Source organism: Oncorhynchus kisutch, linkage group LG18 (genome assembly GCF_002021735.2).
Source record: "Oncorhynchus kisutch isolate 150728-3 linkage group LG18, Okis_V2, whole genome shotgun sequence".
NCBI lineage: Eukaryota > Metazoa > Chordata > Actinopteri > Salmoniformes > Salmonidae > Oncorhynchus > Oncorhynchus kisutch.
Window position 1 is genome coordinate 36,310,298 of NC_034191.2, and position 24,324 is coordinate 36,334,621.

The 24,324-nt window shown below is 44.1% G+C and overlaps 1 protein-coding gene across 2 annotated transcripts; it reads left to right on the forward strand.

The window, feature by feature from the left end:
• The first annotated feature begins 258 nt into the window (after positions 1-258).
• On the forward strand, positions 259-15,810 carry LOC109909012 (coiled-coil domain-containing protein 9-like). Of its 2 annotated transcripts, XM_020507857.2 has the most exons (16): positions 263-370; positions 923-980; positions 1,336-1,440; positions 3,925-4,086; positions 5,272-5,691; positions 5,989-6,072; positions 6,192-6,359; positions 6,575-6,759; positions 7,624-7,688; positions 8,018-8,062; positions 8,709-8,814; positions 8,895-9,039; positions 9,169-9,736; positions 9,937-10,107; positions 10,718-10,834; positions 13,922-15,810. In XM_020507857.2, exons 2-16 carry the CDS (start codon positions 978-980, stop codon positions 13,924-13,926), a joined length of 2,349 nt encoding a protein of 782 aa, XP_020363446.1. In that variant the 5' UTR covers positions 263-370; positions 923-977; the 3' UTR covers positions 13,927-15,810. The 2 variants fall into 2 exon arrangements, with proteins under 2 accessions (XP_020363447.1, XP_020363446.1); XM_020507858.2 differs by lacking the exon at positions 8,018-8,062 and having other exon boundaries at positions 259-370.
• Positions 15,811-24,324: the final 8,514 nt, after the last annotated feature.

Genomic DNA, 24,324 nt, shown 5'->3' on the forward strand with positions numbered 1-24,324 from the left:
CTAGACAACGCAGGATGATTGATGTATTTTTCTTTTGTTAGACATTGTCGCCCCCTTGTGGATTTGGCAGATGTAGGCAAATTATATGCATTTTCACTCATGTGAATCCTTACCAAACATAAACTGCTATCAGTTCATTTATTTCCTAGATATATAGGCTATTTATCTGTTAACATAGCCCACATTGTGGAGGCAGGTTTAAAATAGCACGCTATGCTTACTGTCTCTTTAAAAACTGTGAAGGTTCCAAATTTGGCAGGAAGTTGAATTGACATTACAGGAAATTAGTATGGGGATACATTGTCGTGGAGCTGGATCTGATACATTGTATTGATCACACTGTCGGTAAACACAACTCGCTTTGATAAAGGTAATCTAGTTCGACTGTATTGTGATACTTTGTATCTTTAAACCAACCTCATAAACAATGTTGCATATTTTTAATGCAGTTACTTCCAACAGGGGGCTTCAACTCCATATTGATAGCGTAGACATGGCCCGGTGTGGTGTGCATACCTCACATGTGTCTAAATAAAACTATTAAAACCAAGGTTACTTACTTGTTTAATTTTTAAAGAGAGGCTAATGTGTAAGGTATTTGCTATAACATGTGGTTTGCGTATCATTTTAAGCTCCTTTCTAGGTTATGTGCACTCACTAATACGCTTAAGAAGGCTTTCTCACAGAACGCAGCTTGGACTCATGAAGGATTTATGGATTCACGTAGGCTACAACACCTTCGCTTTATCTAATTATTGGCTACCAATAGTCTTTAAGTGGCCAACTCCATTCTGGTACTCCGTTCATGCTGTACACACGGTTGTTTCACATTTGCACCCCCCTTCTATGCACCGCAGTGGTTATTGTGTAAACAACCCTCCAGGCTGCATTTCTCACAGACCTTTTTTTAAACCCACATCAGCTGGAAGAGGCAGGATTTCAGCCCACCACCTGCGCATCAGGACGGGCTAGAGGCCATGGTGAGCTTCTGAAATGCAATTATATATTATGTGTTGTAATTTTGCAGATTGACTAGTTTAGGCTGATATATTATTTTAGTCTTAATTCAAACATTGCATAATCATACATAATAGCTTCTCTGAGAATATGTGATAATGCAAACCATAATGGGAATCAAATGTGCTGATACTAGTATCAGTTGGTTAACTATGACATGCAATACTAAAGTAATTGTATAGTGGGAAACAACTGTTTTAGCACGGCTGTGGCCGAGTACCGTAGATCAGCACCAATCACAGTGCTTGTTTTGACCAACACGTTGTAGAATCTTTGTAGAATCTTATTCTAAATGTATATACACCTTCAATTTCTCAGTCTACAGTGGTGGATCTCAAGACAAAGGAGGAGAAGGATGCAGAGCTTGACAGACGGATCGAGGCTCTGCGCAAGAAGAATGAAGCTCTGGTCCGGAGGTACCAGGTGAGCTCCCACAGGATCAGAGATATAGCCCTGTTGTTGCAGCAGCATTATCTGTGTGGTACAGTTGGTAGAACATGGCACTTGCAATGTCAGGATTGTGGGTACGATTCCCATTGTGGCCACCCATTTGAAAATGTATGTACACACTATAACTTGCTTCAGATTAGTGTCTGCTAAATATGCTAAATAATATACCCTATTGTATTATATTATTAGCTTATATCAAACCGCTACAGTACCAGTCAAAAGTTTGGACACCTACTCATTCAAGGTTTTTCATTTTTTACTATTTTCTACATTGTAGAATAATAGTGAAGTCATTACAACTATGAAGCAACACACAATCATGTAGTAACCAAAAGTGTTAAACATAAACAATTCTTCAAAGTAGCCACACTTTGCCTTGATGACAACTTTGCACACTCTTGGCATTCTCTCAACCAGCTTCATGAGATAGTCACCTGGAATGTATTTCAATTAACAGTTGTGCCTTGTTAAAAGTTTATTTGTGGAATTTCTTTCCTTCTTAATGCGTTTGAGCCAATCAGTTGTGTTGTGACAAAGTAGGAACGGTATACAGAAGATAGACCTGTTTGGTAAAAGACCAAGTCCATATTTTGAACAGCTCAAATAAGCAAAGAGAAATGACAGTCCATCATTACTTTAAGACATGAAGGTCAGTCAATCTGGAAAATGTCAAGAACTTTGAAAGTTTCTTCAAGTGCAGTCGCAAAAACCATCAAGCGCTATGATGAAACTGGCTCTCATGAGGACCGCCACAGGAAAGAAAGACCCAGAGTTATCTCTGCTGTAGAGGATAAGTTCATTAGAGTTACCAGCCTCAGAAATTGCGGCCCAAATAAATGCTTCACCGAGTTCAAGTAACAGACACATCTCAACATCAACTGTTCAGGAGACTGTGAATCAGGCCTCCGAGATAGAATTGCTGCAAAGAAACCACTACTAAAGGACAGCAATAAGAAGAAGAGATATGCCTCTGGCCAAGAAACACGAGCAATGGACATTAGATAGGTGGAAATCTGTCCTTTGCTCTGGTGAGTCCTAATTTGAGATTTTTGGTTCCAACCGCTGTGTCTTTGTGAGACGCAGAGTAGGTGAACGCTTGATCTCTGCATGTGTGGTTCCCACCGTGAAACATGGAGGAGGATGTGTAGGGGTGCTTTGCTGGTGACACGGTCTGTGATTTATTTAGAATTCAAGGAACACTTAATCAGCATGGCTACCACAGCATTCTGCAGTGATACGCCATCCCATCTGTTTTGCGCTTAGTGGGAGTATCATTTGTTTTTCAACAGGACAATGACCTAACACACCTCCAGGCTGTGTAAGGGCTATTTGACCAAGAAGGAAGGTGATGGACTGCTGCATCAGATGACCTGGCCTCCACAATCACCTGACCTCAACCCAATTGAGATGGTTTAGAATGAGTTGGACCACAGAGTGAAGGAAAAGCAGCCAACAAGTGCTCAGCATATGTGGGAACTCCTTCAAGACAGTTGGAATAGCATTCCAGGTGAAACTGAGAGAATGCCAAGAGTGTGCAAAGCTGTCATCAAGGCAAAGGGCAGTGGTGTAAAAATACTTTAAAGTACTACTTAAATAGTTTTTTTGGGTATCCGTACTTTACTTTACTATTTATATTTTTGACAACTTTTACTTCACTACATTCCTAAAGACAATATTATACTTTTTACTCTATACATTTCCCCTGACAACCAAAGTACTCATTACATTTTGAATGCTTAGCAGGACAGGAAAATAATTTAATTGACGCACTTATCAAGAGATAATGTGATCATCCCCTCGTGCCTCTGGCCTGGCGACACACTAAACATAAATGCATCTTTTGTAAATATTGTCTCAGTGTTGGAGTCCGGCAGTCCGTACATTTTAAAAACAAGAAAATGGTGCTGTCTGCTTTGGTTAATATAAGGAATTTTAAATGACTTACTTTTGATACTTAAGTATATTTAAAACCAAATGCTTTTAGACTTTTACTCAAGTAGTATTTTACTGGCTGACTTTCACTTGTACTTTCTATTTAAGTATCTATACCTTTGCTCAAGTATGACATTGAGTACTTTTATCCACCACTGGCAAAGGGTGGTTACTTTGAATAATATAAAATATATTTTGACTCTAGTTTTTTTGGTTACTTTATGATTCCATATGTGTTATTTCATAGCTTTTGACGTTCACTATTATTCTGCAATGTAGAAAATAGTCCAAATAAAGAGAAACCCTTGAATGAGTAGCTGTGTCCAAACTTTTGACTAGTACTGTAAATTGCACGGCCACATCGCAAAATAGCTTTCTGACTGTCAGGATATTCATATTATGGTTATTATACTTTTCTGTTGAATCTCCCTGTATTCATGCTTGATTTATCAGGTTAGGGAGAGACACTGATGCGCCTTTGTGAGTCTATCATCTGCCAAACTTTGTTTTGTTATCTTTCTGCAGGAAATAGAAGAGGACAAAAAGAAGGCGGAGCAAGAGGGGATTGCCGTGAAGACGCACCCACCCAGGAAGGTCCGCCCTCACGATGGCCCGCCAGAGGGAGACAGATGGAGGACAGAGAAAGAGAGCTTCACTGTCACCGTAGACCTCTCCAAACCTGCAGGGGTGAGGCCAGAATGAGGGCTCTGTCTCAGCACATACTGTAGTACCAGGCTATATCAGACCAAGCTAACGAATGCCCAAATAAATCATGTTCATTAGGCACAAAAATGAGATATGGACTAGTTACTACCTGAACCTGTCCAATAAGAACACACATTTTCCATTTGAAAACTATTTATTCAGTTTGTGCCAACTGAATAAACATGATTTAAGAAGACCAAAAACATGACAATGTGCACTCTCAAACACTTTGCTTGGAGAGAACCCCCTGAGCTCTGAAAAATGGCCTCTACCAGAACAAGTCTCATAGACTTTAACAGGTGCCCATCTATTTGCCCGCTCACATCCAATTTCCTGTCAGTCAAACTATTCATATTCCCCTGTTGTGGCAGCTGGATGAGATTAGTGATACCTAATGGAGGATGTTGAAATGAGGTGGACTTGAGAGGGTCATGTATCTTAAAGCAGCTGGGTGAAATGATGCTAGCTGAGTGGTACACCTGACACAGACAGGAAAGTGATGACGTACACCATGAACAGAGAGATGTTTTGAAACCACTCATGGAAATTGTGTCTGGTTCCAACTTTATACCCCTGCTTCAGCTTGATGATTATACATCTACTGTATATTCAGATGGGTAAGTTATATAATTCTGTTCTACATAGGTAGAGGTGAATGCAAATCCCTTGCTATGGTTGTCCCAAATGGCAGCCCATTTGCTACATAATGCACTACTTTTGACTAGAGCCTATGGGGGAATAGGGTGCCGTTTGGGTAGCACCCTGTATTTCTACCTGAAGGAGATGCTCTCAAGCCATTGCTGCTCTTGAATGTAATTCTAGTACATACTACCTCCTGTCAGACAGTATGTTTTTTAATCAGCCTCCTGTGGACTGGAGAGACAGGCTGGAGTGCATTTTAATCAGCTTCATTCAGACAAGAAGGGACTTGTTGAGGGTGCTGTAGTATTGCCCTAAATGGGTTATGATATGGATAGGTTTTAGAGTTAAAAGTTAAAAGTTCGGACACCTAAGTCTTCTTACACCTCATATTATATCGTTGACCTTTGTTTTCAGAGACATCTGTTGTGTGTCTGGGAATTTGGAGTGACAATATAACACTGTATGTATGCAAGGGTTATTCCGGTCTTTTAGTGGGTCTAATCAAAATATGTGTTCTCCCTGCAGGAGAAACGGGTGATCAATGACTGGAAACAAGGGCCACCTCGAGGCAGGCGGGACTCTGAAGAGGGAGACGGCCCCAGAGCCCAAGGTGAAAGCCCTCCACTGAGGGCCGGGTCCGGGCGGCTCAGCAGGGGTGGACAGAGAGGGGGAGGACCACGGCAGGAGAGGAGAGAGCAACGCCCTGACAGACCCCTAGCAGACCCACGCCAGGCCCATGACAGACCACCCCGAGAGGACAGGGGTCCTCCACGAGAGGACAGGGGTCCTCCACGAGAGGACAGGGGTCCAGTCATGGAGGGGCCAGGAGAGGGGCCCGGCCGCAGTGAACGTGCTCCACGCGGAGGACGGAGAGGAAGAGGAGGCCGAGGAGGACGAGAAAGAGAAGAAGGAGGAGGACCACAGGGTGGTGACAGGAAGTCTAAGGTCTGTGAGCAAAATCATATCAGCTAATAACTAGCGAGGCAATGTTGCTATAGATGTGCCAGGTTGATGTTTACCATGGGTATAGTCTCCATAATGATGGTTGGACTGTGTATCTTGGTGATGATGATGTTGGTTACTTTGCAATGACATGAGTAATGGGAAGATGAGTACATACTATAGTAATTGAAGAAAAAGACTGAACAAGATTTAGAATATATGGGTGTGAAATTTAGCGAATTGGGATGGCATACTCCTCTACTCTCTTTATTCTTTCTAAAATATTGTGCCTCTCTGTAGGAGTGGGAGGAGAAAAGGAGGCAGAACATTGAGAAGATGAACGAGGAGATGGAGAAGATTGCAGAGTATGAAAGAGGACAAAGGGTTTGTACCGGAAGCCATTTTGTAAAAATTTGATTACTATCAGATTATTTGATGACAGTTTAGCGTTGAAGATCTGAAATAGATAGGGTAAGGGTGCTGTCTTTGGAATCCTTCTGCAGCCTGCCGAGGGAGACAAGCCCATCCGTAACTTCCTGGATGACCCGCGGCGCTCCGGCCCAGTCCCGGACATGGACCGCAAGGAGGGCAGCCGCCGACATGTCCGAAACTGGGGTGGAGTAGATTTTGACAATGTGAAGACGGGATCTGAGCTGGAGAAGGAGTGGACAGTGAGTGCTCTGTTCTGTTTTGTAGAAGACATGATCTGTCAAATGTTCTGTGTGGTTTGTCTTCATTTTGTTGAAACGATTCCTTTATTCAACATTAGAACAAAGTTTGATTTATCCGTTCCCTTCTCTCTTACATCCTGCTACTTTACTCTTTCTCTCTCTCTTTCTCTTTCTCTCTCTTTCTCTCTCTTTCTCTCTCTCTCTCTCTCTAACAGAGTCGGAGACCAGGAGGCCCTAAGGGCTCCATGGATATGACCATGTCTATGACGGGCCGGGAGCGTGCCGAGTACCTCCGCTGGAAGAAGGAGCGTGAGGAGATTGACGAGGAGCGTCTGGCCAGGCACAGGAACGCCACGGGCCAGTGGAGACGGGAATGGGATGCCCAGAAGACTGACGGCTTGTGAGTGACTGACTGGAGGAGAACCGCGAACACCACTGACACGCTCTGATCATGGAGACAGCCAGGGCTTTATTCACAAAAACACCACAACAGCAGGCATTCAGTGAACCAAACCAGACAGTGCCTACTGAAGCCCAAGAATGACAACACCGCTCCTAAATATCTCATTATTACCGGATGCCACACTTGATATTTTAGATGTTGTGTTCAATTTACTGTACATCCTGAGATGCAGCCCAGAAAGGGAGAACCACAGGAGCAAGATGACTGGAATAGGACATATCTAAATAATAGTGGATAAACATCTCACATTCAATACATCCTCTCTTTAGGTCTTTCTTTAGCCATGAGAGCATGAGGCCATGTGAGATTAGGAGGTCCATACAGGAGGGAGGCTGGTCAGCGGCTTGGCCGTGAGAAGGGGTTGCGTTTGAGTTTTTTATATTTTTACAGGGACAGTGCACATTCATCAACGTTTCAGTAAAAGTGCTAGTTTTAGCCAGCCGGCTAATTTTCAACCGCAAGTCCCTGGGCAGTTTATTAAGAATACAGATAAACCATGAACAGCGAGCACATGCAGAGCAGCATAGGACAAACTACACGTATCAGACAGACAGCGCAATAGCACAAAAAGCCAGAAAACAAAATGCATAACAGAAACAGTGTTTCCACACCTCACAAGCTACAGACAGATAACATGGAAAGCGGCAATACCCAGCTAGGGAATATGTTCACAAGTCTGATTGTCTTTTAGGCATGTCTCTGTTTCTTGTGAAGGTGCGATAGGTGTGGGGGTGGTGGCAGGTAGGGATGGTGATGCAGTGTGACAGGGTGAGAAGGTCTGACCCTGCGGCGCTTTCACAGGTTTAAGGAGGACCCAGCTGTGGCTGCAGAGGCCATGCTGCCAGACCAGGGAGGCAGAAGGAGAGGCAAGTCAACCCCCCCCCCCCCCAGACTCTGATGACAAGGCGTTGTTAGTTCCCACTGTTCCACAATCACTGACGGACAAGGACGGCGGACTTTACTCAACCCTTTCTCCCTCTCTATCCCAAACAAACACGTTCACTTCACCCATTCACGGATAAGTGCACGCACACAGTCAACACTGCTTTGTCGGAGCAACACTCTCATTTGAAGAACACTTTTATTCAGGCCCCGTTAACATAGTGTATAATCTGTGTATATGTTAGATAGTGTTGTTGTGGTGGCCCTGTGTGTAGTGATGTGAGTGATGTCACTCTGTGTGTCCTCCCCACAGCCAGGGGGCGTGGCTCCCGCACGCAGCCTCACGGCAGGGCCTCAGGTTAGCCAATGGCATGGGACTGAGTTGGTGTGTGTTCCGTGTCCCCCCCCCGCGTGTGTGTTAGGTTGTGTCCCGAACGGCATCTGATTCCCAAGTCGTGAACTAAATAGTTAATAGAGGTGCTATTTGGGACTGAGCCCTATTCTAGACATCACGTCTGACTTCTAGTCAACCATGGAATGCCGCCACGGGTTGATCAAGCACAACCTAGCCTGGAATACTAGTGTGTCTGTAGTCTGAATATATGCATTGCCCCTCAGATGCTCTCCCGAGGATGGAACTAGCCTCCCTCATTGAATGCACTTGCTTTGGCTGTGTGTCCGTGTGTGTTTGTCTCACAGTTGTCGCTCTGTGGCGTCTCTGAGCTGCTATGTGTTGCAGTATTTCTCCATCCCTTCCTCGAAACCCAACAGCAAATGTGTGTCCCCCAAATGGCACCCTATTCCCTTATTAGTGCACTACTTTTAACTAGGGTCCTGGTCAAAAGTAGTTCACTATAAAGGGAATAGGGTGCCATTTCAGAGCAGCGCTGCTGTGTCAGCACTGGGGCTGCCATTCATTTGTTTTCAAGGTCTTGAAACCTAGTCTTCCACCCCAAACCCTCTAAACTGAACTCTCTTCCTCCCTCATCCTTTACTTCCCGCAGACGAGGTGAAGGCGCCTCCCAAGGTGCCCACGTTCGGAGACTTCCTGGGGCAGGGTAGAGGACCCAGAGAGGGGGGGAGGGGACGAGGACAGAGACAGAGCTACAGGTATAGCTTCTCTTCTAAGGCTCTGACTGCATCTGTTGTTTTGGTTCCTCTCCATTCCACTGACTGGATCTCTTTGACAGCATGCACGATAACCGCTGGGAGGCGGAGAAGGAGGAGGACGGGGAGAAGGAGGAGGACGGGGAGAAAGAGAAGGAAGACAAACCCAAGAAGGAGGAGAAGACTCGGAAGGAGGAAGCGAAGCCCAAAGCTCCCTCATCACAAAAGGTATGTCGTCTCCCACCACCCCACACTGGGGTCTGTGTTTTAGCACATATATGCCTGTGTTGTTTTTGAACATGATCTCTTTCCATGATCCACATTAAGAGGTGACTTTTCTGTTTCTTTCCGTCTTAGATGGAGGAGAAGAGTGGTGACGCAGAGGAGGATGAGGATGAGTGGGAGGATGCCAGTGACGAAGAGGACGATGATATGGACGGGGTTGATGACTCTGAGGGAGACGATGAGGGGGATGAGGAAGGGAAAGACGGACAGTCCCTGACGAAGGCACCTCGCTCAGAAACTACAGCAGGGATGCCCGCCGCCACCTCACCTCCTCCCTCCACTCCCCCCTCCGCAGCCAGTCCTAAAGAGCAGCGCACCCCGAGGCCCAAGGTCTACATCCCCTCCCAACAGGAGGCTCAGGACTCCCCCGCTGGCCCCAAGCCCCTCAGCCCCTTCTCTCCCCTGGACGGCCACCAGCCCGTCACAGACTGGGGGGAGGAGATGGAGATGCAGTCCCCCCGGAGCAGTATGGGGGAGAACCACCTGAAACCGCCTAGCACTGAGGGAAGCCCTGCCCAGGTTAAGGTCCAAGAAGACAACCGCAACTCCAGCCCCAGCCCAACCCCCAGTCCCAGCCCCAGCCCAACCCCCAGTCCCAGCAAGCCAGCAGAGCCAGAGAAGGAGAGGGACACACGGACAGGTACAGATATTTATATACTGGTTTGACGGTTGTATTATATTGCAACATGCAATGTGCTACCCTTTTAATTCAGGATAAACCTGCAAAGTTGATCAGAAGAATATGTGTGTTTTGATGCTCAGCATTCTATCAGTTGTCTGTTCTGGGGGGGTTTTCATCCACACTCATACCCTCCCCCTATCGTTCTCTATAACTCACAGTTGTGGTCACTGCTGCTCCACCGGAGGAGACTCTGATCCAGGAAATAACTCCTGTATCATCATCATCATCATCATCATTAGAACTTGTCCCTACCCCCACTGACCTCCCAGAGAAAGAGGAGAGCACCACCACTCCACCAGCCCAGGAGACACCTGCTACCCCCACAGAGGGTAATTATCACACTGCAAAGCAGCTGTTTTATCTCAATATCAAATCATTTCTGGGTAACAACAATTGGTAAGGTACTTCATTTTCAATTACAATGGTAAAAAAGAAACAAACATTGCTTCTTAGCAAAGAAGAATTTCTCAAGCAAGAATTTTGCTAGTGGGGAGGGGAAAACTGAAAACTAGCTGTTATTCGTAGAAAGGTTTAGAACTTTCTTTCTTATTGGTCTATTAACTAATTGGCTTGATGTCACCAGGCAGGCCAGAACTCCATCCCACCTAAACAGGCAGAAATTTTAGGCGGCCTTTTCAAACAGCTCTTACACTAAAAGGGCATCATCATAATTTTCACTATTTCACAGTATTATTCCAGCCTCCAGAAATATATATAAAACACATGAATATCATGTGCACTCTGCACTCTGCCTTTATTGTTAATATGGTGACTAAAAGATCCCATAGGGCTGAATTACACACAGAATATAAATGCAGGCAAAGCAGCATTGTTGCTTATGGTCACCTGACGTTTTATGTTTATGACCACTTGAAGGCTGTGGTAAAAATCAAATGATGTGTCTGACTCGTTCTTCCTTCCCTGTACCATCTGAACCAGATGAGGAGGAGACCCCTGTCGCCACTCTTGCCCCTGTCCTGGTGATTGACCAGAGCCTGTCTGAGCTGGCCACTGCCCCAGAGATGGCCCCAGACACCTCGGAACAGTCATCTTCAGGTGCGGTTCATATCACTGACTTTGAGACGGTGGCTTTCTGTAAGAAGTCTCTGACTCCCGCCGAGCACTAACCACAAAACACAAACCAACGTACCTCCCTCTTTCCTTCTATCTTTCCCTCTTATTTATTTGTCTTCGTTCGCCACTCACCTCTCTCCGTCCCCTCCATCTGTCTGTCGGAAGTTGGCTGACTGGCATGACCCCACAACCAACGTCTACTGTCACTCACTGGCATTCTTTGGCCAATTGAAGCCCTCTCTTTTCTCCAAATCCTCTGTGAAACTCCTCCGCCTTGCTGTTTCCTCCTGGGGAAATGAATGTACTAACCTCCGTCACCTTCACTATGGCTACCACACCTCACTGTGTGAACCCCTGTCGTTTTACCCCCTGAACACTTTTCCTTTTGGTTCTCCTTCTCATTTCCTTGTTTTGTGGGTTAATGCATTTACTACGCATGCTGCCCACCCTGTCCCCAACCTCGAATGAGCAGAATCATATATATTTTCTGTTTTTCATGTGTTTGTTAATCGCATGACTGTCATATGGGATGAAGAGTGGCTTGAGATGGATGAGAAATCAAATTTGCTCTTCCTTTAATTTTTCCTTGTCATGTCTGCTTCTTAAATTGACATCTGTTTGGCTAAGACTTCACTACGCCTGAAATGGAATGATGCAAATTATGCTAACCAGAACCAGACACTCATTGGATGGTAACAGAACATGTTTAAATAGTGCAGGGTAGCCTAGTGGTTAGAGCGTTGGACTAGTAACCGGAAGGTTGCAAGTCCAACCCCCGAGCTGACAAGGTACAAATCTGTCGTTCTGCCCCTGAACAGGCAGTTAACCCACTGTTTCCTAGGCCGTCATTGAAAATAAGAATTTGTTCTTAACTGACTTGCCTAGTTAAATAAAGGTAAAATAAATTACTCAATTGAAACCACCAATCATATGTGTGTTTGAAAAATGTTTATTTTTTTGCCCTGTTTGTTATGTATTTTGTCTAATGTCATCAAAATGCATAACTTAGCCTTTCCCAGAGTCTCCACTTTGACATCCCTAGGAAGGTTGAACACCGCGTCTCTTTAAAGCTCTTCAATGACAAACACAACGATTCCTGTGTTTCTCACTTAAACCTAGAATACTTAGTTGCCACATCCAGTGTTGGACGTATAAGTTAATGACGTATACCCATTGGATTCTTGAAGAGTGTAACTTAGAGATGCCTCATTTAGGCACACGTTCTCGACCTTCACCTCTCCTGAGTCTGTACGGGAGCAGCGATGGGACAAGGCTGTAACTACCAATTTGGATATCGCGAAATTGGGGAGACAAATTGTGTAAAAAGTACACACACAAAAAATATATATATAAGCTTGTTTTACTCCAGTGTTTGTAAACAAACACTATAGCCTCAAAAGATGGTTAAAACGATCATCTCGATATCATGGATGGTCAGTGTCTGCATCCATAGCTCTGTCCTATGAATTTGAGAGTGGTTACATTTCTCCAGGCCCCATTCCTTAGCGTGATACCTAAACAGAAGCGGTGTGACCACTTAGTTATTGTTTCAATTAAGGATTCTAGCTTTAATATTTTCAGAAACCATTTATTGCTTACTCATAAGCTTAGTTAAAAAAAAAATAATGTAATAGTTATATTATAAAAAGTGGCCCATTAGCACAGTATAAAATGCACTCTATAAATCATTTTTTAACGATGTGTAGGATAATGTGCATTCATTGCGCTCCCTCTGTCTCTGAGGGCAGAGTGCTAAGAATTAGCACTGACATGCCTTTTTAGAAGTGGATCATTTATTATTAATAACTCAAGTTTTTATGCTCTTTAATACATCAGTAGAGTTTATCTGTAACAGCCCAGATTGTATATTTAGTGATACACAGAACAAATAAATGTAGCATTTCCCTACAATGCACTACACTTTGACAATGCAGCTTAAATGCCCCCCCAAAATTGCAATTTTGAAGGTGGGATTCTATGAATAGATTTTTGTAGATGTTTAGTTGTGAGTACTAGAATGTAGAATCCGTCCCTCAACCCTTATGAGTGTTCTGTTGTAGACCGATAGCTTCAACATGGATTGTTTAGTTTTTTCCCTTCATTTTGTTTTTTGTAGATTATTGCACCCATCAGGCGCCATGACTTCACATATGAGGTGATTGACAGCAGTACTTCTGTATCACAACATGATACCGTTATGACTGTTTTTCTTATTGAAGCTAATGTAGTGAAAACTCCCATAGTCTGTAAAAGGCTCTTCTGAGTAGATAAATGATTCCTTGTTGTCTGGTCCTTGTCATCATTGTTAGGTTTCTCCTTACAGCCTTTTAAGTGTTTCTCTGGTGGTAATCACCACAGCTAATGGCTGGGCATGCATCCCAAACAGCACCCCATTCCATTGATAATGCACTACTTTTATAGGGCTCTGGTCAAATGGAATAGGGTGCCATTTTGGACTAAACCTGGGTGTCTATGCTTTGGCTGAATGAAGACGCTCACTGCGCCAAATCCGATTAGTCTAATGAGGGTGGAGATCGGTGAAGTACAGGAAGAAGAGGCACAATTAGCATTGAAAGGCTTTTATGAGGAGATTAGCCGCAGTCTGACCGACATGATGGTATGGATGTAATGGAGACCCTTTTGAACTCTGAGCCTGATTGATTAAAACTGCCTCTCTTCAAGTTCTTTTGATGTTTTTGAGGAAGACTAATATTGGTCCATGAGAGGGACTGTTACCCGATCAAATGAGCATTGCAGAAAAGGCCTGTTTGGTTGTTGGACACATATTATCAATGATGAGTAGCTTGGGTTACGTTAATCTATACATATTAAATATATCGTAGTACTATAATATCATGAATGAGTTTGCATAAATTTTTGGACAATTATTGGTACTTATTTGTCTGCTGAGAGCTAATACCAGACCAGACCAGGACCATGCCCTGCCATACCATGCCATGCTGTCCCATGCATGTTGTGCTGCGTTAGCGGTGTTGCAGACAGCCAGACAGCAGATTGAGCCAGCTTGCAGCCAGTGACCCCTACACTCCCTCTGTTCTCTATCGACAGGCTGAGAGCTGCTCTGGGAAACTGACTTTTCAGTGCTAGTGGTTCACAGATGATGGTAGGATGAGGAGAGAGGAGGGGAGAAAATAATGACAAGAAGAAAGGAAACCGGGCCTCGCACACCATGACTGGAGCAGCCATCACAGACATCCTGGAGGGACGTGGCCAGGCACCTGGCCTCCAAACATCTCCTCAATAATCAGACCACATATGTTCTGTACTGTTTGACTCTGAGCTGCAAGTTGCATAGAATAGTGATACTGCCATTCATCTGAGCCACTATGGTAAATGGCTTAGGTTTTATAGCAGCCAATTAGGATGTTACTGTGATGTCAAGTCAACAAAGCCCCAACTTGTTTTTACCTTTTGATATATGTGTATGATTTAACAAATCAAATTATTACATTTAGCGAAGACTCACAAATATGAAATTCTCACCTCAATTGTTCAACCGTAGCATTTTTGTTTTTTAAACTCCACCTCTTTTGAAAGGTCAAAGAGACTGTTATGCCTCTTCAACATGGCAAAACATAATGCTAACAGTTGAAAGAGCATTCTCCTCCCTCAATATAGACAGCTTATTGACTACAGTTTATCCACACTTGTTTTAATAGCCCTTACTTTAAAGATTCCCAAGACCCCCCCCCCAACCCACCCAAAACTGTCCTCACCTGTTTGCCTGTAAAAGATGAATTCATGTTTGAATGTTATTGGACATTATGTTTGTGTCCCAAATATCACTCTATTCCTATATAGTGCCCTACCTTTGAGTCCTATGAGCCATGGTCAATAGTAGTGCACTATAGAGGCAATAGGGTGCCATTTGCGACACAAACCCTCTCTTTGTGGAGTTTGTATGGTTAGGGTTTGATCCCCTTTATCCTTAACTCAATACATTTTAGTTGTATTTTGTCATGAAACAAATCATGTGAACAAATTTAAGCCATGGCATTGAACAATGTACATTATGTTTCCTAATAATCATGTAACAAAGTTGGTTTAGATTTGGGACCCCAAGAGGAGTATAGTTAAAATGATATTAGTTTATTTTTAAGTGAGATACACTGTACTTAACCAAGCACAGGCATAAAGTGACCCTGACAATGTTTGTTAATAACCATCCAAAGCTTTCCTTTAGTTTCTCATTGGCGATAGATTGCTAGTGGCCTTTCTAGTTTTAATCGAGGGGCATCAGAACATGTACCTCAACATACCAAGATTTAGTTTAGATTTTTAAGTCTCGTTGGCTTTTTTTTTTGCCTACTCTTGGTCATGAACTCAATCTGGCTCACCTATAATGAACACGAGCACAGATATTAAACTATGCTTTAATTTTATTTCTTGAAAAGGAATTAAGAGTTTAAATGAATTGAATGGATCAAGAACTCAAGGAAATGCAATATGTAGTTTAGTATTTTGAATTCCAACTAAACATTCCAATGTTTTGTGTGGGAAAAAGGCATCTATTTTTGTTCTTTGTGATTTGCATTTGGATATCCTCATTCTTTTCCGTTTCTGATGACTTAGTGATTGTATTACAAGCATCAAATTTTCCTGCACTTCTAAAATATCTGCGTTTGAATATAAACCTCCATTATTTGGGTATGTTTTTGGAGTGGAGTGTAACTGGCCTGTCTAAACTAGCATGATCTGAAATTCAATACTTTTTTTTAATCTGTTGATTACCATGAATTAGTTTTTATCCCAAGATATTGACACTTTAATCAATCAAGCAGAAGATTACATTTGATAGCCCTTTCTTTAAGTATTAAATTGTGATTTGGCAGGAAATTCATTGGTTCATACGCAACTGTCAAATGTACAAGATAAAATGTGTTCTGTTTATTTTGCTTCTTAGTTTTCATATCAAATAAATGTATGGTGGTCAGGTCTCTATGTTTCTTGTGATTCACAATAGTCTTGAGGAGGCAGAGAGCGAGACACAGCTGCATGCTGCATGCTCTCACATTTTTCAACATGTTTTTTTTTTCAAACAGATAGATTTGGATTAATGAGATTTTCATCAGGGACATATGCAGTATGCTACCCTCCACAGCATGGCCTTCGCTCCAGATCAAAACTCCAAACATACAACCTAATTTTGGCCAAAATTAACCAGATAGATTACTGCTACCAAGGTTTCCTGTTTCCAAGCTATACAGAGGGTGCTCTAGCAAATAAACAGCAGAGGCCCGAGGACACCATCCAACCTGGAACTGAGTGAGTAGTGTTTGGTCTGATGCTATTTTGAAAGCCAAGAAGAAAAAATAAAGTACATTACAATGATATATTTTAATTTATGGAGACTGAATGCTGAGTTAAGGCTGCCAGGCGTGCTAGACAGACCAGATATAACTTCAATTAGCACTGAGGTGTGAAGTGAAAGGTGTTGAAGCCTTGGGCCCAACGAGTGGCATGAGTATTTGAAGATTTACTTCCGGCGCCGACAAAGATGTTCGCTTCGCGTTCCTAGGAAACTATGCAGTTTTTAGTTTTTTTACGTGTTATTTCTTACACTAGTACCCCAGGTCATCTTAGGTTTCATCACATACAGCCGAGAAGAACTACTGAATATAAGATCAGCGTCAACTCACCACCAGTACGACCAAGAATATGTTTTTCGCGATGCGGATCCTGTGTTCTGCCTTACAACCAGCGCCACGGGATGGTTCCCATGCAGCGACCCAAAAAAACGACTCAGAAAAAGAGGGAAACGAAGCGGTCTTCTGGTCAGACTCCGGAGACGGGCACATCGTGCACCACTCCCTAGCATTCTTCTTGCCAATGTCCAGTCTCTTGACAACAAGGTTGATGAAATCCGAGCAAGGGTAGCATTCCAGAGGGACATCAGAGACTGTAACGTTCTCTGTTTCACGGAAACGTGGCTCACTGGAGAGACGCAATCCGAAGCGGTGCAGCCAGCGGGTTTCTCCACGCATCGCGCGGACAGAAACGAACATCTTTCTGGTAAGAAGAGGGGCGGGGGCGTATGCCTTATGGCCAACGTGACATGGTGTGATGAAAGAAACATACAGGAACTCAAATCCTTCTGTTCACCTGATTTAGAATTCCTCACAATCAAATGTAGACCGCATTATCTACCAAGAGAATTCTCTTCGATTATAATCACAGCCGTATATATCCCCCCCCAAGCAGACACATCGATGGCTCTGAACGAACTTTATTTAACTCTCTGCAAACTGGAAACGATTTATCCGGAGGCTGCATTCATTGTAGCTGGGGATTTTAACAAGGCTAATCTGAAAACAAGACTCCCTAAATTTGATCAGCATATCGATTGCGCAACCAGGGGTGGAAAGACCCTGGATCATTGTTACTCTAACTTCCGCGACGCATATAATGCCCTGCCCCGCCCCCCTTTCGGAAAAGCTGACCACGACTCCATTTTGTTGATCCCTGCCTACAGACAGAAACTAAAACAAGAAGCTCCCACGCTGAGGTCTGTCCAACGCTGGTCCGACCAAGCTGACTCCACACTCCAAGACTGCTTCCATCACGTGGACTGGGAGATGTTTCGTATTGCGTCAGCCAACAACATTGACGAATACGCTGATTCGGTGTGCGAGTTCATTAGAACGTGCGTTGAAGATGTCGTTCCCATAGCAACGATTAAAACATTCCCCAACCAGAAACCGTGGATTGATGGCAGCATTCGTGTGGAACTGAAGGCGCGAACCACTGCTTTTAATCAGGGCAAGGTGTCTGGTAACATGACTGAATACAAACAGTGCAGCTATTCCCTCCGCAAGGCTATCAAACAAGCTAAGCGCCAGTACAGAGACAAAGTAGAATCTCAATTCAACGGCTCAGACACAAGAGGCATGTGGCAGGGTCTACAGTCAATCACGGACTACAGGAAGAAACCCAGCCCAGTCACGGACCAGGATGTCTTGCTCCCAGGCAGACTAAACAACTTTTTTGCCCGCTTTGAGGACAATACAGTGCCACTGACACGGCCTGCAACGAAAACATGCGGTCTCTCCTTCACTGCAGCCGAAGTGAGTAAGACATTTAAACGTGTTAACCCTCGCAAGGCTGCAGGCCCAGACGGCATCCCCAGCCGCGCCCTCAGAGCATGCGCAGACCAGCTGGCCGGTGTGTTTACGGACATATTCAACCAATCCCTATACCAGTCTGCTGTTCCCACATGCTTCAAGAGGGCCACCATTGTTCCTGTTCCCAAGAAAGCTAAGGTAACCGAGCTAAACGACTACCGCCCCGTAGCACTCACATCCGTCATCATGAAGTGCTTTGAGAGACTAGTCAAGGACCATATCACCTCCACCCTACCTGACACCCTTGACCCACTCCAATTTGCTTACCGCCCAAATAGGTCCACAGACGATGCAATCTCAACCACACTGCACACTGCCCTAACCCATCTGGACAAGAGGAATACCTATGTGAGAATGCTGTTCATCGACTACAGCTCGGCATTCAACACCATAGTACCCTCCAAGCTCGTCATCAAGCTCGAGACCCTGGGTCTCGACCCCGCCCTGTGCAACTGGGTACTGGACTTCCTGACGGGCCGCCCCCAGGTGGTGAGGGTAGGCAACAACATCTCCTCCCCGCTGATCCTCAACACTGGGGCCCCACAAGGGTGCGTTCTGAGCCCTCTCCTGTACTCCCTGTTCACCCACGACTGCGTGGCCACGCACGCCTCCAACTCAATCATCAAGTTTGCGGACGACACAACAGTGGTAGGCTTGATTACCAACAACGACGAGACGGCCTACAGGGAGGAGGTGAGGGCCCTCGGAGTGTGGTGTCAGGAAAATAACCTCACACTCAACGTCAACAAAACTAAGGAGATGATTGTGGACTTCAGGAAACAGCAGAGGGAACACCCCCCCCATCCACATCGATGGAACAGTAGTGGAGAGGGTAGCAAGTTTTAAGTTCCTCGGCATACACATCACAGACAAACTGAATTGGTCCACTCACACAGACAGCATCGTGAAGAAGGCGCAGCAGCGCCTCTTCAGCCTCAGGAGGCTGAAGAAATTCGGCTTGTCACCAAAAGCACTCACAAACTTCTACAGATGCACAATCGAGAGCATCCTGGCGGGCTGTATCACCGCCTGGTATGGCAACTGCACCGCCCTCAACCGTAAGGCTCTCCAGAGGGTAGTGAGGTCTGCACAACGCATCACCGGGGGCAAACTACCTGCCCTCCAGGACACCTACACCACCCGATGCTACAGGAAGGCCATAAAGATCATCAAGGACATCAACCACCCGAGCCACTGCCTGTTCACCCCGCTGTCATCCAGAAGGCGAGGTCAGTACAGGTGCATCAAAGCTGGGACCGAGAGACTGAAAAACAGCTTCTATCTCAAGGCCATCAGACTGTTAAACAGCCACCACTAACATTGAGTGGCTACTGCCAACACACTGTCAATGCCACTGACTCTACTCCAGCCACTTTAATCATGGGAATTGACGGGAAATGATGTAAATATATCGCTAGCCACTTTAAACAATGCTACCTTATATAATGTTACTTACCCTACATTATTCATCTCATATGCATACGTAGATACTGTACTCTATATCATCGACTGCATCCTTATGTAATACATGTATCACTAGCCACTTTAACTATGCCACTTGGTTTACATACTCATCTCATATGTATATACTGTACTCGATATCATCTACTGTATCTTGCCTATGCTGCTCTGTACCATCACTCATTCATATATCCTTATGTACATATTCTTTATCCCCTTACACTCTGTATAAGACAGTAGTTTTTTGGGGGAATTGTTAGTTAGATTACTTGTTCGTTATTACTGCATTGTCGGAACTAGAAGCACAAGCATTTCGCTACACTCGCAATAACATCTGCTAACCATGTGTATGTGACAAATAAATTTGATTTGATTTTGATTTGATTTGATTTGATTTGACACCTCCTGCTGTTCAAAGACCATCCACTGGCGTTTTCTACAAGAAATCTGCCTCCAGAAATGAAAGTTTCTCCCAAGTGGTTGTGACACCTATTCCTGTTGCCTGCTGCACTGCTGCTTGGATTCCACCTGGCGATCTGTTCACCGTCTTCCCTGGCCTGTCTCCCCCTGTCTGGTACAGGTACACTCCTCCCTCCCGAGCTTTTGCTCGCCTCCATCACACACGTTGTTGGGGCGAGTGACTCTGAACTTGATGGCTAGCCCCAAGTCGTTATTTATTTATTTTCTTGTGCATTTTGCTGTTTGCCTCATGACTCCTGCATGCTTTGATGACTACGAACTTTGTTTACCCAACCGTGGGACAGACTGTTTGTTCCCACACTCGGGACTCTGACTCTATTGGTTACGCAGAGCTCTCCCTGTCCTCTGCCGTGCTTGATTGTATAACTATTGATGATATCTGGAAATGTGCATGTACACCCTGGCCCATCTACTGTTTCAGGCCCCAATTCTGACTTGTGCTCCGATATCTGCTTCACTGATTTCTGCTCTCGTGAAAGCATGGGTTTACTGCACATTAACACTAGAAGCTTATTACCTAAAATGAAAGTGTGGGTTCACAGCTCCAATCCAGATGTTGGTCATTACTGAGACGGGGTTAAGGAAGAGTGTTTTGAATACTGATTTAACCTTTCTGGTTATAACCTTTTTTTGGCTAGACAGATCTTCCAAAGGTGGGGGAGTGGCGGTATTTACCAAGGATTACCTTCAGTGCTCGGTTGTCTCCACCAAGTCTGTCCCCAAACAATTTGATTTGCTGGTTTTAAGCATTAAACTTTCAAATAGTACTTTGTTGACTGTTGCTGGGTGCTATTGTCCTCCAGCACTGGCCTGTACCCTATCTGCCCTATCTTGGCCCCTTACACTAAGTCTGAATTTGTCCTGCTAGTTGACCTAAACAGGGACATGCTTATTAAACCACTTGACCAAGTCCTAAAACAATGGGACTCCCTAAATCTTTCTCAGATTATTACCAATTCCACAAGGTATGACTCCAAACACCCAGAAAAGGCTACTCTCCTCGATGTTATCCTCACAAATAATCCTGATAGGTATCAGTCTGGTGTTTTCTGTAATGACCTTAGTGATCACTGTTTTGCAGCCTGTGTTCGTAATGGCTGCTCAGTGAAACGACCTGTCCTGATTTGTCATAAATGCTTGCTAAAAATCTTTAATGAGCAAGCCTTCCTTCATGAACTGGCCTCTGTAAAATGGTATAGAATCAGTTTGACCCCCTCTTTCCAAGATGCTTGGACCTTCTTTTTTAAACATTTTTTTCATACTTTCAGTGGTATTGTTAACAGACACGTCCCCATAAAGAAAATGAGAATTTAAAAACAGGTTCAGCTCCTGGTTCTACAGTGATCTTGTGGAGTTACTCCACCTCAGGAATTGCATTTGGCTAAAGGATCGGCACACGCATACTCAGGCTGACTGGCTCTCATCCGGAAGGCCAAAGTTAGTTACTTTAAGGAGCAGTTCTCTCTCTGTGGGTCTAACCCCAAGAAGTTCTGGAAAACTGTTAAAGACCTGGAGAGTAAACCCTCCTCCTCACAGCTGCCCATGTCCCTTAATGTTGATGATGTGGTTGTTACTGACAGGATGGCTGAGCTCTTTAATCACCACTTAATTAAGTCAGGATTCCTATTTGACTCAGCCATGCCTCCTTGCCCGTCCAACATTTCCTCATCTCCCACCCCTTCTAATGCGACTATCCCTGATGCTCCTCTTCTCCCTCTTTTTCCCCAGCCCCGCCACATAGTTTCTCCATGCAGGCAGTCACTGAGTCTGAGGTGCTAAAGGAGCTCCTGAAACTTGACCCCAAAAAACATCTGGGTCAGATGGTTTAGACCCTTTCTTCTTTAAGGTTGCTGCCCATATCATCTCCAAGCCTATCTCTGACCTTTTTAACCCGTCTCTCCTTTCTGGGGAGGTTCCCATTGCTTGGAAGGCAGCCACGGTTCATCCTTTATTTAAAGGGGAGATCTAGCTGTTATAGGCCTATTTCTATTTTGCCCTGTTTATCAAAAGTGTCAGAAGAACTTGTCAATAATCAACTGACTTGCTTTCCAGATGTCTGTAGTATTCTCTCTGGTATGCAATCTGGTTTCCGCTCAGGTTATGGATGTGTCACTGCAACCTTAAATGTCCCCAATGATGTCACCATTGCCCTTAATTCTAAGCAATGTTGTGCTGCAATTTTGATTGACTTTGCCAAAGCTTTTGATACGGTAGACCATTCCATTCTTGTGGGCCAGCTAAAGAGTATTGGTGTCTATGAGGGGTCTTTGGCCTGGTTTACTAACTACCTCAGAGTGCAGTGTAGAAAGTCTGAAAATCTGCTGTCTCACCCACTGCCTGTCACCAAGGGAGTACCCCAAGGCTCAATCCTAGGCCCCACGCTCTTCTCAATTTACATCAACAACATAGCTCAGGCAGTAGGAAGCTCTCTCATCCATTTATATGCAAATGACGGTCTTGTACTCAGCTGGCCTCTCTCCAGATGTTGTGTTAAATGCTCTACAACAAAGCTTTCTTAGTGTCCAACAAGCTTTCTCTACCCATAACCTTGTTCTGAACACCTCCAAAACAAAGGTAATGTGGTTTGGTAAGAAGAATGCCCCTCTCCTCACAGGTGTGATTACTACCTCTGAGGGTTTAGAGGTAGTCACCTCATGCAAGTACTTGGGAGTATGGCTAGATGGTACACTGTCCTTCTCTCAGCACATATCAAACCCTCAGGCTAAAGTTAAATCTAGACTTAGAGGAAACCATCGTAATCGCTCCTGTTTCACCCCAGCTGCCAAACTAACCCTGATTCAGATGGATGACCATGCTATATTATGGAGACATAATTTATAGATCAGCAGGTAAGGGTGCTCTCAAGCAGCTAGATGTTCTTTACCATTCGGCCATCAGATTTGCCACAAATGCTCCTTATAGGACACATCACTGCACTCTATGCTCCTCTGTAAACTGGTCATCTCTGTATACCTGTCACAAGACCAACTGGTTGATGCTTATTTATAAAACCCTGATAGGCCTCACTCCCCCATATGAGATACCTACTGCAGCCCTCATCCTCCACATACAACACCCGTTCTACCAGTCACATTCTGTTAAAGGTCCCCAAAGCACACACATTCCAGGGCTGCTAGTCTTTTCAGTTCGCTGCTGCTAGTGACTGGAACAAACTGCGACAAACACTCAAACTGGACAGTTTTATCTCAATCTCTTCATTCAAAGACTCAATCATGGACACTTTTACTGACAGTTGTGGCTGCTTTGCATGATGTATTGTTGTCTCTACCTTGCCCTTTGCTGTTGTTTGTACCATATTGTGATGCTGCCTTGCTATGTTGTTTCTTAAGTCTTTCTTTATGTAATGGTGTGGTGTCTCTCTTGTCGTGATGTGTGTTTTGTCCAATTTAAAAATAAAGATTTAATCCCAGCCCCCCTCCCCTCAGGAGGCATTTTGGTAGGCTGTCATTGTAAATAAGAATGTATTCTTGGTAGGCCGTCATTGTAAATAAGAATGTATTCTTGGTAGGCCGTCATTGTAAATAAGAATGTATTCTTGGTAGGCCGTCATTGTAAATAAGAATGTATTCTTGGTAGGCCGTCATTGTAAATAAGAATGTATTCTTGGTAGGCCGTCATTGTAAATAAGAATGTATTCTTGGTAGGCCGTCATTGTAAATAAGAATGTATTCTTGGTAGGCCGTCATTGTAAATAAGAATGTATTCTTGGTAGGCCGTCATTGTAAATAAGAATGTATTATTGGTAGGCCGTCATTGTAAATAAGAATGTATTCTTAACTGACTTGCCTAGTGAAGTAAATAAAGGTTAAATAAATAAGTGCATCCCCAAACGGCTGCCTGATCTATTTTGCGCCTCTTGTGAGTGTAGGGATTATAATGTGAATATTGTTTGATGCTTTTAAATCTATTCACCATCCACGAGACCAGAAATATGAATATAAAATAAATGAATACCCTGCAGATTTTTATGTTCATCCTTTGGTAAATAAATCTAACTTGATTTTCAACATTTTGATAGGGGTCTGTGCGATAAACATAGGTGCATTTGCCTATCATATTTCTGGGACGTAGGCTAACTGCTAACTGTGAAACTATAATCCAATCAATGTGCTTTTATAGTTTTTGACCCGCCCCATTTGATCCTTTGAAATTGTGAGCTTTTCTGGTGCGCTCCAGTCGCCCTGTCCAGTTCATAGAGAGGGTTAATTAAAGCATCATCCCACCGGGAGCAGTGACAGCGGTTTCCACAATGCCCACCTGACTTGAAGGGGGAAGAGATCATTTTGAGGATTTGGACACTACCACATGAACAGACTACATTCATTGCCAGAACAAGGGTATAACAATTGCAAGATGAAAGCCAACACA